Below are 16962 nucleotides of genomic sequence, written 5' to 3'. Positions count from 1 at the left end.
TAATCTGAAATCATTGTCTTTGACATAACACAGGAGAGTTTTCAAATATCTTTTTTTTCTGGTACTGTCAGCACTGCATTAAACCAGAATATTTCAGCCTGCTGCCATATTATCACTGCCAGAAGAGCTGAATAGGAAGAACTTTTATCTCCTGTTATGTTACAAAAGTATATTTTCACATATGGGATATGTGAATTTAGTGACTGTGAATCTCTGTTTCTCAAACTGGTCTTGACTTTTTCTTGAACTGTGAACTGACTGATGCAGAGGGTTTGCTACTGTATATCTTGGTGTAACTGGACATCTTTCCTTTTATCATCTGAAAGTTTGCCATAGGAAACCAGCTGTTTGTCTAGGATTGTTTCATGCCTACAGATCTTGGGCAGAGAGCCCATGTGTGGGGAATCAAGCAGATTTGGCTATGCTAAGCTTGTTGCTCTTAAGTTACATGGCCTTTCCTGGGACAGCCTGTGCATGTGAGTAAATTGCAGGTCTGATACATAGCTCAGTTATTGAATGTTAAGAACAGGGACAGAAAACTAAATTTAGACTCTGCTGGGCTGGTTAAGTCATCTTAAGCAGAATCTAACAAGAGAGGTGACACAGTTAAGGCCCATCTAGGAACAAAGGACCATGATCAGCCGTAAGTACCAAGGGCCTGTGAAACCCCCGAAGGACAAGAGGGCTCAGTTTCCTCTTACAGTCTCAGGCGAAACACACAAGACTACTCAACATGGGGAAGAAACCAAAATTGATTTAATCCACCACCAACCAAAACCACAAAACATAACAAACAGAAAACACCAGAGTGGTATGATGATGAAGATCACAAGCAGCCCTTTAAGACTACCTTCCCCCCACCCCTCCTCTCTTCTTGGGCTCAGAGCCCGGTGTCTTCACCTCTTTCCCCTGTGAGTGGCTCAGGGGGATAGGGAGTGGAGGTTTCAGTCAGTCTATTCCTGATGGCTCCTGACACTTGTCTCACCTCAAGGGAAATGGACAACTCCAGCACAGGGTCCCTCCCACACCAGGAAGCCCTGCATGGGCGGCTCTGACATGCGTTCATTCCAAGAGCTGCAGCTCCTCTCTGCCTCCTGTGTGTGTGTCTGCGGTGCACAGACTCTCCAGCACAGCCTGCGCCATGTCTGCCTCCTCACACAGTCTCCTGCCCATCCAGGTGCACTCACCTGGAGCTGCTGGTGGCACTTGGTCCTGCCATTGCCCTCCATGGGTTGCAGGGGCACAGCCTGTGTTCTCACCATGGGCTGCAAGGGATCTTCAGACTGGCACTCCTCCTTCCTTCCTCCTTCTCTGACTGTGAGGTCCACATGGTCACCTCCATCTTGTACCACTCCTCCACCTCCTCTTCTAGCTGCAGATTTTCCCCCATAAATAATGATGGCAGAAGCGCCAGATAGGCCCAGCTGGACCAGAGGTGGGTCCACTTCAGAGCCAGGGAATGTTCTGAGAACTGCTTACTGGGAACAGCACTGCAGCTTCATCCCCTGTTACCAAACAAAACCAAACAAGTGGCTCCACACAAACCCGTGACGAGGAAAAGTGCACTTGGTGTGATTTCTCTGCCACCATTGGTCTGCTTAAAATAGTTTTTCCTACTAGGAATATTTAATGATCAACAATTTGAATTGAGGAATAAATGATTTAAAAGGCCTAGTACAAAACCATACACCTTTGCCATAGCAGTCAGAAGGATTTATTTTCAGAGATGATTAATTTTGTGGTTTGGTAACAAGGAGTGGTTAATGTGGACAGAAAAGAACTGGCAGTTCGTGATGCCATGTTCGGTATGGTAACAGCTATTTTTCTGGTTGCTTTGAACCAAACATTTGACTGTAGAGAAAATAATGTAGCACTGATTTTTTTTTTCTTCCTATTGTTCCAAAAATGTTTTTATATATTGATTTTTTTTCCTCTTTTAGTTTAGCACTTGTCATCACTTGAAATATGACTGTAGTTCTTCATAATTATTAAAATTAGTGAGACTAATTAAACAGAAGACTCTAAAGTCCTGTTTGCTGCGGGGAATGTGATTCAGGGAGGTGCAGTGATTCAGCAGATTCCTTGTAGGATTTTCTTGATCTGGAGAAAGTGTATTTCTCTTTTAGATGTAAGTGCATGAGCATGGGTTTTGGTTGAAGTCTCTCATTGGTTTAGGACTGATTAGCTGTGTCCGTGTAATAAGAAAAGCAGCAGTATGGAATTAGTTTGGAATATTGTTTCCTTGGCTGTAGTCAATCCTTATATAAATAGACTTTTAAGAACCTTGATTTTACTGATTTGTGTCTGTAATAGTTCAAAGGAGGAAGGATGGCCTATTTATAACTGAAATATAGAATCTCAAGTAAACTAAGGCAGTGCCTAGAAACTAGTACTTGTGTAGTACTAAGAGCTGGTTAAACATTACATCAGCCAGTGTTTTGAGATATTTTTATTAAAATAATAATTAACATAATGAATTGATGATATTAATATGATGAATGGAACTGTTCATGCTTGCCTTTGAGATCAATCTAAACTCTGATGGCGGTTTTGAACAATTTTGTCTTTTTGCTGAAGTCTAGGCAAGTTGTTAAGTTGTTGCTATAACTACAACAGCAGAAATAAGGTTAGTGCTGTCAAAGGGCTGATTAATGTTAATGCATGCTAAACTCTGAGTGATACTTGTAACAGCATTAAAATGTGCCACAGTCTGTTGCTTGTACTCTTTATTTCTTCGCTCTTTGTTTGTCTGTAAAAATGGGGTCATTGCTGATTAGTATAAGGTACCTGCTGCAAATTGTGAATGTCTTGGCAGCTGGGTGGTAGTCATCACTGTGCGCTAACAGGAGGAGTTGGCAGCAGGGGTACCCAGTGATCCCTTAATATTGAGTTAGCAAACAGCAACTGAGAGCTCAGTACTGTCAGTCTAGTTGTTATCAGTCATAGTGTTGAGAGCTGGTTTGGGATTTCAACACTTTTAAGTTAACATTTTAGGATCATTAGGATGACCATATGAAAATTGTGTTGACTGGTGGCATCAGTTCAGTTTGTGGAACAGTAGTAGCAACAGAAATGCAGTAGTCTAACTGAATAGAACAGACCGTTTAAGAAACTTGGGCTTTTTTAGTTATTAAAGTAAAGATTTTGGTTTAGAAGGCCATAATACATTGATTAGGAGATGGAGAAAATGCATATTCAGCCCTCAGTGGACCTTTTTGAGTAGTGGGCTCTGTTGGGCCACCAAATCCAAATGTGGAAGTGATATTTTAATATAAGCTTTAGGGGGAAGAAGGATGATATAGATTCATAATGTTTAAAGAGAAATATTTTTTTTCTCTATTACATAGAAGTATGCTAAGTACAGTTCATTCAGTTGAGTATGGGTTTTTTTCCCTGTGAGTGCTATAGGCTGATTAGCCTAGTGAAGAGAAAATGTTACTTTCCAACATTAATTTCAGGTTTGGAAAATAAAGCCTTTGATATTTTAGCCTATTACTTGGAGATATCTATTCAAACTGCTTTAGAACTTGGATATCACGGCTTCACAGCAGGAGGTAGGGTGGTATTTGTGTACTAAAAGAGATACTCTGAAATCACATTAGGCAGCAGCTAACCAATTTCAGGAGGTTTAAAAAAAGAGAAAACTAAGTGGATTATAATTTTTAAATGTTGTTATATGGATTTTGAAAGTGATGCAGATGAGCTAGTTAGGCCTGTGGCTTTGAGATAAAAGCCTCTCATTGTCAAAAATTCTTTTGCCAGATTCTTATTATCCTTTAAAAAAAATAACAAAACCCAATGGCACTCTTCCATTGTCTTTTAGGCCAGACTAGATTTGTCAGAAACAGCCATTTAATGGGTAACATGGCATCATCTAAATTTGCTTGGAGCATCTTTAGATTGGGGGGTACCAATTTCATTAGTGTTCTTTTGAGATGATGCAAAGGCTTTTATCATCAAAATATAAAAGGTGAGTTCTAAGAGGATGTTTTTGCATTTGGACACCCAAGTGTCCAAACCAAAAATTATTAGGAATATGTGTTCTCCTGGGCCTGAAAGCTCTCATTCTCCACTATTGAACAACTCTGCAAGCATCAGTAGTGTATCCCTAATAAACATAGTGGCTTAAAAATCATATTAGTTTGTCGAGAACAGTGGGAAAAAAATCCTAAAGGAAATTGGGGAAGTAGAAAGGAAAAATGTTGTAATGGTGAAGGCATCTGAAAGAAGATCATAGTAGGGCATGATGTGTTGTGTATTCTTCAACTTGTCCTTGAGTTGTTTGTGTGCTTCATAGAAAAAGAGATGAGTAGTTTAGCTGTCAAGGTGCTGTGCTGTCAAATGTAAGTGTATAAAACTTTCTCTTTTTCTAAGAAAAGCAGATACAATTCTATTTTGGATGGATTGATTTTTTTTTTTGAAAGAGGATGATTATGGTTTTTTTTAGACGACAGTTGTGTCAAAATGTGAGATGTGAATTGCAAACCCCTTTGTGTTGCTAGGGTTTCGATGTTGGGGTCCTGTTGGTTAGGACCAACTGTCTCTGGCCAGGACTGTATGTGACTGCTTTCTGTGTTATCTCAGGATAGAGACATTTCTGTAATTAGACTTTTAAAACTTTGTAGGATACTCATGAATCCTTGATGGACATCGTAATTTATTTTTCCACTTCTGCAGCCATAGAGTTTGTTCAGCTCCATGCAGTACCTTGCAATAGATCATATAATCATAGAATGTTAGGGATTGGAAGGAATCTTTAGAGATCATCTAGTCCAACCCCCTGCCAAAACAGGTCCACCTAGATCAGGTCGCAAACTTGAGAATCTGTTTGCATACCCCTGATCATCTTGGTGGCCCTGCGCTGGACTCTCTCCAGCACTTCCCTGTCCCTCTTGAGCTGAGGAGCCCAGAACTGGACACAGGACTCCAGATGAGGCCTCACCAGGGCAGGATAGAGAGGGAGCAGAACTTCCCTTGACCTACTGGCTACACTCTTCTTGATGTATCCCAGGATACCATTGGCGTTTTTGGCCACAACAGATGTATGCTTTGTCCCATGTCACTCTAGAAGCTAAAGCAATGTATGGGTGGAAGAGCATTTTGGATAAAAGACAAAGGTCTTTTGGGAAGACTTTTTTTTTAAACCATTTGCATTGAAACAGATTACAGTTCTTAAGTTATTTGGCTCCTGCAGAGAGTGAGAAACTCGTGATCATTATCACTTATTTTAAGGTGATTTAAATTTGATGTAGATCTGATCCTTGGCTGGCATAAAGGTTTAAGTGGCACTGCAGCTTTGGGAAACTTAATTTCTTAGTCATGAAAGAGTCCAGAAATACTTGATCACTTACTATAACTTTACATATTATTGCAGTGAAATATATTCCCCAGCAACACTTGTTGTATTTCTAGCTTGTATTTTCTGTATCACTTATCTTGTAGACATTTTAAGAGTAGTGTATGTCATAGAACATGTTAGAATATAGCGTTATGTAGCCTGTGGGCTACAGTTCTGAATGCAGCTGGTCTGGGGAGGGGAGTAAAACTAAAGAGTCTGGAACTTTCTGGTTAATTAGGGACGTAATTTTCTGTTGCCGTGTAATTTTTTCTGGACTAATGTAGAGGACAGCAAAGCACGTAACACTTCCATGATTTTGACAGGAGAAATATTTAAAAATATTACTGACAATTAAGATGCTACTTTTTAGTTTTCAGTTGGCATTGTAGGGAGATACTTTAGATTTCTTTCTCAAATGAAGTCAGATAAGACATGGCACAAACTTACATAGCTTCTGTTAAATTTCAGAGCAAGCTAAAGATTAAATATGTGTCATCATGGAGTGATAAATAATCCCTTAAGCATAAAATGTAAAAAAAGCAAAAAGAACCTTTGGACAAAATGCCAGGTTCAGATGGCAAGCTAAGTAGCGTTTGTATAATTCTTTCAAGCATTGTTAAATCAAAGCCATCAGAATTGAGCAATAGATTGTTTTTTTCTTTTGTGGATATGAGTAATTAATTTTCCTGGTGAAACAGATAGGAAGCTACTCAGCTGGGATCTGAGAAGGTTGTTTTTTGGAGTGATTGGAATCACTCAGCAGATTTCAGGAGGTAGCATTCTGTAACAAGAACTTGGATTCTGGATTTATTTGTTGTATATAAACCATTTACTAGAAAAAATAGTGTACATTCACTATTTGTCTTGCATCTTTCCTTGTGTAATGGTAGCCGTACTTTTATTTGCAATCATGAGGGATCTGTTAAGGAAAATTAGATTGTTTATTGCATTGTAGAGAATTTTAAGGGTTCGAATGGACCTTGAAAGATTATTTAATTCAACCCCCCTGCCAGAGCAGGGGCACCTAGACAAAACAGTGATGTTCTCTGTCTTCCTTAGGAGAGTGAGCTTTAAAAATATATTTAAAAGTGCTAGAATAAAAGTTTATTGCTCAAAATATTGTGGAAGACTTTTTCTATACAGTGAAAGAAGAGAGACAAGGACAAGGAAGCAAAACGTAGGAGTGTAATAGAGATATATTAGACATATGTTATCATCGTTATTTACTTGGAGAAGCCATACTTTTTCTGCAGACAATTCCCCAGTATGCTGTAGATTTCTAGATCCACCTTTCACTGACCAAATGAATCTGCTGGTAACCTCTGCAGACTTGTAAGAATGGGCCAGGTCTGGACTGCATTGGGTTACTGAGGGTTCAGTCTCTGTCTTTGCGGGTTAAGCGGCAGAATGTGTGTTTACGTACTTGAAATACGTTCTGTAACTGCTTCCTCAGGTTTTTTGCTCTGAATGAACTGAGCTTTGTTTTGTTGCAATAGGATGTGATTATAGATGGATTTTTTTTTCCAGAGTAGGTGTTGATAAATATACTGCTTTTAATTTAAGAAAAATCGGAAGTTGTCTGTAACTTAAACGAATGAAAACATCTATATACCTGTTTCTTTTACCTGAAATAGTTATTTTAAAAATGTGAGAAATGGAATTTTGCTTCATTATTGCCATGTTAGTGGTATTTCCCAAAAAGGGGAAAGATGACTGGCTATATTTAAATATTAAGCGTGTCTACCATTAAGTTACCCATTATAAGAGTAGTTTTTAGTGACTGTGACAGATCACAATTTATCTGATTATCTGCAGGCCAAATTGTCCTGGAGGTTTTTTTGGTAAAGTGTAATTGAGATTTCTGATTAGAATTAGACAATTCCCTGCAGTTTAGTTGTAGAAAGACTGAGTGTTGCAGGATTTTCAAGGCAAGGAATGAGGAGACTTGTGTTACTGAGGTATGTTTATACCTAATTCACACAGCTTGAAATGAAATGAAGGGAAGATATTGTGCATAATGGATAATTGTAGATTAGACGGGTGTTGTGGTTTTGCCCGGCCAGCAATGAAGCACCATGACAGTCTCTTGCTCACTGCCCCCCATGCATCCCCCACCCTTGTTAGGCTGGCAGAGGCCCCAGTGAAATGGGAGTTAAAAAAGATAACCAAGGTTGTTGTGGATTGAGACAAGGGCAGGGAGGGCTCACTGACAATTACAGTTCCGGGCAAAACAGACTCCAGTACTCGACTTAGAGAGGAAAGTAGGAAAGTTTATTCTACTGCCTATAAGAAATAGAACAGAACAAAAGCAAAAAGAGAGCAGGATGAGAAAATTACAACCAGCACTTTAAGATCTCCCTCCCCCACCCCTCCTTTCTTCCCCAGCCCAGCTCACTGTTCCTGATATCTCTACCTCCTCCCGCCTCATCAGCTCAGGGGGGCAGGGAGTGGGGGATGTGGTCAGTCTCTCACAGATGGGCTCTAACACATCTGTCTTCTCAGATGAGGATGACTCTTGGCATTCTTCCCCTGTTCTGATACGGGGGTCCCTCCCCCGGGACAGAGTCCTCAATGAACTTCTCTGGTGTGGGTTGTTCCCAGCAGCTGTGGCTTCTGCTGATATAAGGTCCCTCACATGGGACATAGCCTCCCTCCTCTGGGCATAGTCACTGCCCCTGGCATGAGATCTTTTACAAAGTTCAAACAAGTCTTTGCTTCACCACTCCTCTGCACAGGATGCAGGGGAGTGTCTGCTCCAGCACACCTCCTCCTCTCTTCCCTCGCTGACCTTGAGGTCCACATGGTTGCTTCTCTCTTCTCTTCTGGCTTCTTCTTCTTAAGAAGTGATCGTGGAGGTGTCTAATTGGCTCAGCCCCAGAAGTGGGTCTGACTCAGAGCTGGGGAGTGTTTTTTGCAACTTCTTACATGGGCCATCTTTACAGCCTCTTCCCCATTACCAGTAATGGCTCCACAAAAAGCCATAACATCAAGTTACTTCAAAGATTTTTTTATACTTCTTTGCCAGTAAATTATGGGTACTTCTGAGTTTATTTGGTGGATGGAAGGAAAATGGATTAGGCTTGTTTTGTAAATTAAGAAACCAAAGGTTGATAGTTACTGAAGGAACCAAGTGTTAAGTTTCAAGGAACATAACAGTAGTGACTTGTGCCACTTCCTAAACACAATGGAAGATCTCTGTGAAACAAGTGACAGAAAAAGGTGGAAAATTTATCCTGTTAAGGAGAGAAAAATGATGGAAACTGAGGAATTATGAAAAGGATCCATTTTATCCAAAATACCTGATTTCATAGGTGTTTAGGGCTATAACAGGGGGACTAGTGTGAGCTGGGGGAGAATAAGCATAAAGGAAGCAGAGTGTGAAAATCAGAAGCAGGAAAAAGACCCATTAAAAAAAGGTATAAAAAATATTTTCAAAACTCTGAAACTTATCTCATGGATCTCACAGTTTTCTCACCTCCAGCATATTCTGCCCCCAGTGACCTTGCTTGGAAGAGAAAATTATTCCGCAAAGTTTTCCCTAACCATAATATTTCCCATCACTAGGTTGTGCAGTGTTTGTACATGTGGGAATAGGTTATAGGTCTGAAGAGTAAGGGAGGTAGTGGACTAGAGTAATGATACAGCCTGTTGTAGCAGAAGTGGTTGAACAAGTGTAAAGCAACAATGAAGGTTTAGTGTGAGATACTGAATTGATGCAAATCCGTTTTGAGAGAAGATATTATGATGCGAGTATTAGAGAATCAGAGGTGTGGGTTTTTTCTTTCAAAGCTATTCAATCATCTAGGTAGGATGTTTGCTTTTTAAGAAAATAATTTAAAAGAATTGAAGAGTGAAATTAATTTCTGTTGCCAGAAAAAAAGAACAAGAAAGCATGTTCAGCTTCAGTGTTCCAAAAAGGAACCAATAAAAGCATTTGTGAAAAGAACCTTATCTTTTACATTCAGTTAAAATGTTGGGTTTTCTAAAGTTGCTGTAACAGGGACTATACAGGCAACGGAGAAAAATTTACAGTGCAAATCTATCCAGCATCTGCCCAACAGTGAGGTAGTGTTAGAACAAGCACTGGCTCGCATCATACCTCCTGTCAGCCTCTGTCTGCTTTTGAACACCTCACAGATCTTCTGGATCCTGATGGAATTTAACAGCTTATGGAATCTGTGTAATTTATGTGCAATTTTTTGTTACTTGGCCTCATGGTAATCCTGTGAGGTACAGAACTTTTCAGCTTGTCTGGAACAGATGATATTGGATACTGTATAAAACCTGGGTCAATTTCTTTGCATAATTTCTTTGAGGATCAGTTCTGCCAAGGGAAGCATTTCCTGCAGTGGCAACAGGTGCTGCTGCTCAGAGAATCTGGGAAGGCCTGCCACTGGGGCTGGGAGAGGACACTCTCACACGGGCTGAGTAATGCAGGAAGGGCTGCATTAGCATCCTTATCTACTCAGTCTGGAGGCAAATGTAGTCCTGATACTAACTCAAGGATAAGAAAGGATAAATCAGCATTTTAACATATAATTTCTCAGCGCTACGTAACCCAAAACTGACAAAAAGCATGGAAAACTGTATTGGTTGGTAACTCAGCAGCATTCCCCGATAGAGTTACTGTATAATCTATTGAGCTGTTTGCTTGGACTGCATGCTTCAAGATCTAAGTATGGCAATGTGTCTTTGGCCAACTATTATTATCCTATGTTTCTCTTTCCATATATTTTCCTTAAATTCAGTATAAATGAAGGTTGCAATGTTAAAGTGAGGTTGATGATGCAGGAACCTGCTTTTAGATGCAGTATGTTTTGTTTTGACCTGCTCATTCATAGAATCATAGAATCATAGAATGGTGGGGGTTGGAAGGGACCTTTAGAGATCATCTAGTCCAACCCCCCTGCAGAAGCAGGGTCACCTAGATCAGGTCACATAGGAACATGTCCAGGTGGGTCTTGAAGACCTCCAAGGAAGGAGCCTCCACAACCCCTCTGGGCAGCCTGTGCCAGGGCTCCCTCATCTCAACAGTAACATAGTTTTTTCTTATGTTTAAGTGGAACTTTTTGTGTTCCAGCTTCATCCCATTACCCCTTGTCCTGTTACTATCTACTATAGAAAAAAGGGATGTCCCAACCTCCTGACATCCACCCTTTAGATATTTATAAATGTTAATAAGATCTCCCCTCAGTCTCCTCTTCTCCAGACTAAACAGCCCCAGTTCCCGCAGCCTTTCCTCATATGAAAGATGTTCCATACCCCTGATCATCTTGGTGGCCCTGTGCTGGACTCTCTCCAGCAGTTCCCTGTCTCTCTTGAGCTGAGGAGCCCAGAACTGGCCACAGGACTCCAGATGAAGCCTCACCAGGGTAGAGGAGAGGGGGAGCAGAACCTCCCTTGACCTGCTGGCCGCACTCTTCTTGATGCATCCATTAGTGTGAATGAAGTGACAACATTGAGTCTAACGAGTGAATTTGTTTTAATAGATAATTAAAAAGCAAGAGTTAGTATGCTTAAGAGAATTGTCCTATAATGGTTTTTAAATTGCTTTTTTTAAAATTAAGTCTTTGTTTTCTTGAAGAAGCATGTGTCTTCAGACTGGGTTTCATTGCAAAAAGATACAAAAATGCAGTACAGGTAGAAATGTAAAAAAAATATAAATTGGAATGCTTCCTCTGGACTCAGGAACACTGAACAAAATACATGTCACTGCTCCTTTGCTTTCCTTTATTTTTTATTTTAATTTCCTTTTATTTTTATTTCCTGTATTATTTTATGGTCATCTTGCCTGCCTGTAAGAAACAGTTTGTTAAAATGTGAAAAAATGAAAAACTCAAAACCCACAAACAAACAAAAAGCTGTTAAGAATAGAACAGTATTTGTAGGTTGCCTGTGAGGAATTCTAAATGGTACTTGCTCTTTGTTCTATTGATTTTACATTACTCAGTTCACATATTGATGTCTAGATTGAATTTCCTATAATAATCAGTCTTTCAATTTATTCACATATGGTCTATGAGAATCCAAAGCATCTTGCTGAAGGTAACAATGTGTGTCCATAGAAACACAGAAAAATTAAGTTGGAAAGGACCTCTGGAAGTTGTCAAGTCCAAACTGCTGGACAAAAAAAGATTTACCTTCAGTTGGATTAGTTTCTCTGGAACCCTATCCAGCTGAGCTGTGGAAGTGTCTGAGAATGGATGCTCTACAGTCTCTTGCAAGCCTGTCCCTGCAACTAGCTATTCTCTTTATAAAGTTATTTTGCCTTATGTCCAATTGAAAATTTCCCTTGTTGTAACTAGTGACTGTTGCGCCTCTTAGAAATTGGTTTGGTCTTCTCTACAAGTCCTGCTTTTCTTTGGTTAGCTGTGGATTCAAGAAGATTCCCTGCACTAGCCTTCGCTTCAGGCTAACAAAGCTCTTATGTGCTCCAGCCTGCAGCCACCTTGACCTCCCTCAACTGGACTTCCCCCATATGTCAGTGTCTATCTTGTAATGAATGACTAAAACTGGACATGGTATCCAGGTGTCATTTCTCAAGTGTCTTAAAGGAAGAATCATTTTCTTTGACCTGCTGCCTATTCTCTTGCTGATGTAGCCCATGTGCATGCACAGCCTACGTGGACTGCTGATTCGTATTCAACTCCATGTCTATCAGGATGGCCTGGTCACTTTCTGTAGAACTTCTCCCTAGCATGGCAGTCCTGAGCATCTATGACTGCATGGCAGTGCTCTGTCAAGTGTTGAGAACTTTAGTTTTGTCATTTTTGAGCTGCATCAGGTTTGTCTCTTCTCAGTCCTCCTGCTTGTTGAAGTCCATCTGAATTGGGGCTCTATTCTCTTTTGTATGAACTGCTATTCGACTGCTATGAACAACTTAATGTCACCTGCCAACATGCTAAAGATATATTCTGTCTCATCACCCAGGTCATTAATAAAGATATTAATCAGCATCACCCCTACTATCAGTCCTGCAGGAGCAACATAAGTTACCAGTCTCCAGTTGAACTCTATATACTTTGAGCCTTCTAGTTTTCCCCCAAGTTGTAGTCCTGCCATCGAGTCCCATCTCTCTGATTTGTTTACGAAGGAGGCTGTGGGAACCTGCATAGATAGCCTTGCTCACTGGAAGTAAATGACAGCCACTGTTTTCCTTTTGTCTGTAGAGCCAATCTTTCCTTTGGAAAAGGCCATGAGATTGAATGTGTGAGTTATCCTTGGTAAATCCATGTTGGCTTGGCAATTCGGAGCACATGTTGTGTGGCTGAGGTGACTGTTGCACTCAGCTCTGTCCTAAGAAACAATCACCTCATAGTCACTGTAGCTTGGTCCAATCCCATGACATGCCAGGGATGGCCACTCAAGCTGGTGCAGGACAACTTTGCCCTGCAGCAAGTCGCCACCTCTCGTATCTAGCAGCCTTGCACAATGTTGAGCATTGCCTGCAGGTTTACTGTGTACCCCCTCTAGCAGCCATGGCTGTGCCAACTGCTTTGGTCCTGACTGCTGGAGCTTTCTAAGGCTCAAGTCCCAGGGAGACTGGACCTGAGCCTCTTCGCTGTCTTGCAGCATTTCCTACTCAGTAGGAAAACCCCTGTGCCTGCATACTGCTGGGTGCTGCACACTCCTTCCTCCTGCTCTACTCTCTGGACAAGGTGTGGAAGCTGTTCTACATTTGATACAAAGCATTGTGTATGTGTAAAGTGTCATTGCTAGCAATAGTTTTTTATTAAAATCTGGTGCAGTTGTATAAACATGTCTTTTTTTTTCAATGTCTGTCTTTCAGAATGGCCATAGCCAGTGTTTGTCACACATATATATATTTTTCTGCTTCAGTTGAAGATGTAGTCGAACAGTAGGAAGCTTTTTTTCTCTGCTGTATTTTTATGAAGAGCATGCAGAACTTTTTTGTCTGAAGTAAGGCATCATATTGAGCAGTCCCATAGGCTTTGGCTTGAGCTCCCTCTGACTTTGAAACCACAGGGCATTTTTTTTTCCTCTCTTAGCAGTCTCTTTCAGATGGCTTTTGCTGACCTTCAGAGAGGCAGGCAGTCTCAAGGGTTCCTTTCCTGCCAGGAGTCATGGTGGAAAAACATGAGGTTTTTTTTTTTTTTTGTCATGGCTGCATGTGTGTCTGAATTCCTTACTGTCCTTCTGCCAGGAATAGATGAGATGAGTGCTGCAGACTCTGGGAATCAAATCCCTGGGCCAGTGAGTGTTTTTATTACAGGTCCAGGCCAAAATCCTATCTGTTTGTATGAAGTCAAGAAAGGAAAAACTCAGATGAAAAGAAAAATTGCCTGTAATTTACATCCTTCAAAGCTCTTCTTAATAAGGCAGTATATTAGAATAATCTAATTGCATTTGGGGAAAAAAGAATCTGAGGTGTTGTCTGTCCTACTGGGCAATTTTTGATGTGAAATATAAAAGGATGACTCGATAGGTACTGTACAAACACAGACGCTTAATTTGTTTAGAGGAATGAACATATTTTGTCTCTGTGACAGTAAAGTAATACTTCTAGCCACATGTCTCCTTTTGTATTTTTTTCTACTGCTCAACAGTGTCATTTAAAAATTGATTTAAGTTCTGAAACTCTTTCTGGTTTAGATTTGTCGTTCTCCACCTGATAAACTTACAGTACAAGCTCAGATTGCTTTCTGGAAGAAAAACATCAACAGTGGAGTCTCTGAATTGTATAAAGATCCTCAGTTAAGATGTATAATGTATTTTAATTGGAGAATAATGGAAACTTGGAAATGCCTCCAAATGTCCATCTTTTCAGAAACCTCTTTGTTCCCAAATATAAAATGCCTTCCTCAGGATTTCTAGTGTAGGAGAAATCTGATAACATGAGATGGATTGCAGTGGTGATGCTCAACAATAAGTCAGGAAGTGAATATCAGTGTGTGACCAGGAGGAAAGAAATGCTTGTCCTATAGAAAAAAAAATATTCCAATTCAAATATAACATTTTGTTTGTTAATTAGTGGATGAATTCTGTTTTTTTCTTATCTTACGTTAGTTAAATTAAAAGCAGTAAATATTCAGTCATTTAAAAAGCAATTTTGTATAGAAGTGCTTCTCTGTGAGGGTGGTGAGGCACTGAAACAGGTTGCACGTAGAGGTTGTGGATGGCCCCTCTCTGGAAGTGTTCAAGGCCAGGCTGCATGGAGCTTTGAGCAACCTGAAGGTGCCCCTGCCATGGCAGAGGACTGGAATGAGATGATCTTTATGGTCCCTTCCAACCCAAACCATTCTGTGGTTCTATGATGATGGACAGTAGCTTTTACAGGGCAACTCTATTGCACTGATTTTGTCTGATATTATTTTGTCTGTCTTAGATTTGACATAAGCGTTAACCAGAGAGTCAAGTGTATTTAATTACAGTGACATACTGTTAATCACATTTAACCTGCATGTCTACTGAAGGAGAGGCTGAACTGCAGTCTTTATGTCACTGACTGTATTGACTAGGCTTTTGTTACTGATCTTCATTTCAGAAATTTAGACGTGTGACCTGAGCTCAGTAGACCTGCTTTAGCAGGGGATTGGACTAGATCGTCTCTAGAGGTCCCTTTGAACCCTCAGCATTCTGTGATTCTGTGATTTTATTTGTCTGTAGGCATGCAAAATTAGGTCTTTTAATCTTGAACTATATCCCATATTGAGTGTCTGAAATGAATATTGAGGTCTTCTGAAATACATGAGGGAAAGTATGCTTGTGTCTTAATGAAGAGGTAAAAGGATCAGTTATGCTAATGAAAGTCATGGTGGGAAGAGCAGCATGTCAGCTTGTTACTTGGATTTCCTGCCTTGCCTGGAAGTTTTGTGTTGATAGCTGAAAACTTAAGTTGGAGCTTACTAAGTATATTTTCTACATGGTACATGTAAAAGACAGTGTCTCCAGCAAACTCCATGCAGTAATGGCCGCAATGCCTGTATCTTCAGTCTGAAGTAATGGCAAGCCCTAATATGCTTGCTTGGCTGTAGTTCAGGCTCAAAGCACCTACACTATGTTTAGGAAACGTGTTGCTTTGTATTTTCATCTAGGCACCATAAGTTTCTTTTCTCACTCGTTCTAACCTATAAATCTTGATTTTGTTTCCACATTGATGCTGTTTTCCAAACAAGATGGGTGCTTTTCAGCAACTGAAATTTTCTACAGGGTGCATAAAACATTGTGTTCTTCTAGGCTGTGAAAAAATTATTGTAATGTTATTTCTCAATAAAATTACCTAAATTTGGGAAATTAGCTTTGAAAGTGAGGAGAAAAGTGATTTTAATGCAGGGACATGAAATGTACTTGATTCTTCCTCTATTTCCAGGTACTCCCATTGGAAAACAGAATGAAGGACACCATGCGTTTTCCTCAGGCACTGAACATTGGCATGGGAATAGTCATGGCCTTGTACATCTCTCTAGCCACTCTAGGCTATCTGCGCTTTGGGGATGAAATCAAAGGCAGCATAACTTTAAACCTCCCACAAGATCTGTGGTAAGTGTATATGTAACAAAACCAATAACCTAGAAGGCAGAAATGTTGCAGATGTCCATGCCTCAATGCTGGGATGCTTAGGTGCTCAAACTCTTTAAAAAAAAAAAAGTATCCTGTACATACCAACTCTATGCCTTTTGCAGTTGAGCTGTGATCCTAGACAGCAGTTTCTTGCATGTTAAAAGAAACAGGAAATAAATAATGATCTGTGTTGTAAAGTGTTCTGTGTCTAGCAGGAGCTAGTTCCAGGTGTGTTGAAGGAAGGAATACACAGTTTGCAACTAGCTATATTGAAGTTCTGAAACCAGATAGTTTTAGTTTGGACGTCCTGGTAATGTAGTGGCCTTCTTTAGGGGAATAACCTAATTCAGCAGGTAAACAGCTAGAACAGGAGACTTTAATGGCTTTCTATCAGGAAAACTAAGGATATGCTTGCCTGTGTCTCAGAGAGATTTGGATTTTTATTGAGGATTTTTTTTCAGGCTACGACATGCTATGACATGTCACATGCTGAAGTGCTGAAGACTCTTTCAACTGGTTCATTGTTAGTTCTTTATCTGATGGATATATACTGTAACTACTCATTTAAAGATAACTCTTAATTTTTAAGTACCTTTATGTCTGATGGGCCTGAGATTAGGTAGAGCAGCAGTGCACAAGTGTAAATGCTGGGAAGTATCTTAATGTTTAAGTCTGACCAAGTGATGTCTTACTTGTCACATGCTTACTGTGTACTTGTTCAATATCTTGTGGTAGAGTACTGAAGTAGTGAAATCTCAAATTAAATGAAACAAAGCCTGGGTTGCTGAACTGAATGCTAACTCCTTTTGTAGTCTCCTAGAAAGAGTAGAACACGTTTAAAAAGTGGTTTTAATTTTCAAGGGTTAGCTTTACAGTTTCTTTTTTTCCATTTTCATTCCTTGGAGTCAGTATGAGCTATGCATTTTTAATATTACTCAAAAGTTTTGCTTAATTGCCTGCCTCATTCCAATGATAAATTCATAAAATTATAATAAAATGTGTCTTGAAGGATGAATTTTAATTTTCAGATGCTAGAATTTTCATGATATCTGAGTTGTTTTGTACTGCTAATATATTTGAGCCTCATTTTTTTTTTTCAGATT

At 39.9% G+C, this 16962-nt stretch overlaps 1 protein-coding gene across 3 annotated transcripts in view; it reads left to right on the top strand.

Annotated features, from left to right (window-relative positions):
- The window catches only part of SLC36A4 (solute carrier family 36 member 4), a 105897-nt gene that overhangs the window by 21935 nt on the left and 67000 nt on the right, over positions 1–16962 (top strand). For all 3 annotated transcript variants that reach the window (XM_061991184.1, XM_061991194.1, XM_061991175.1), the window contains one exon: positions 15669–15838. In XM_061991184.1, the coding sequence (XP_061847168.1) occupies positions 15669–15838 (170 nt within the window). The remainder of the gene's footprint in view (positions 1–15668; positions 15839–16962) is intronic.

This window comes from Colius striatus, chromosome 1 (assembly GCF_028858725.1).
Source record: "Colius striatus isolate bColStr4 chromosome 1, bColStr4.1.hap1, whole genome shotgun sequence".
Lineage (NCBI taxonomy): Eukaryota > Metazoa > Chordata > Aves > Coliiformes > Coliidae > Colius > Colius striatus.
Note: the sequence above shows the minus strand (reverse complement) of the source record. Positions and strands in the feature narration are given on the sequence as shown.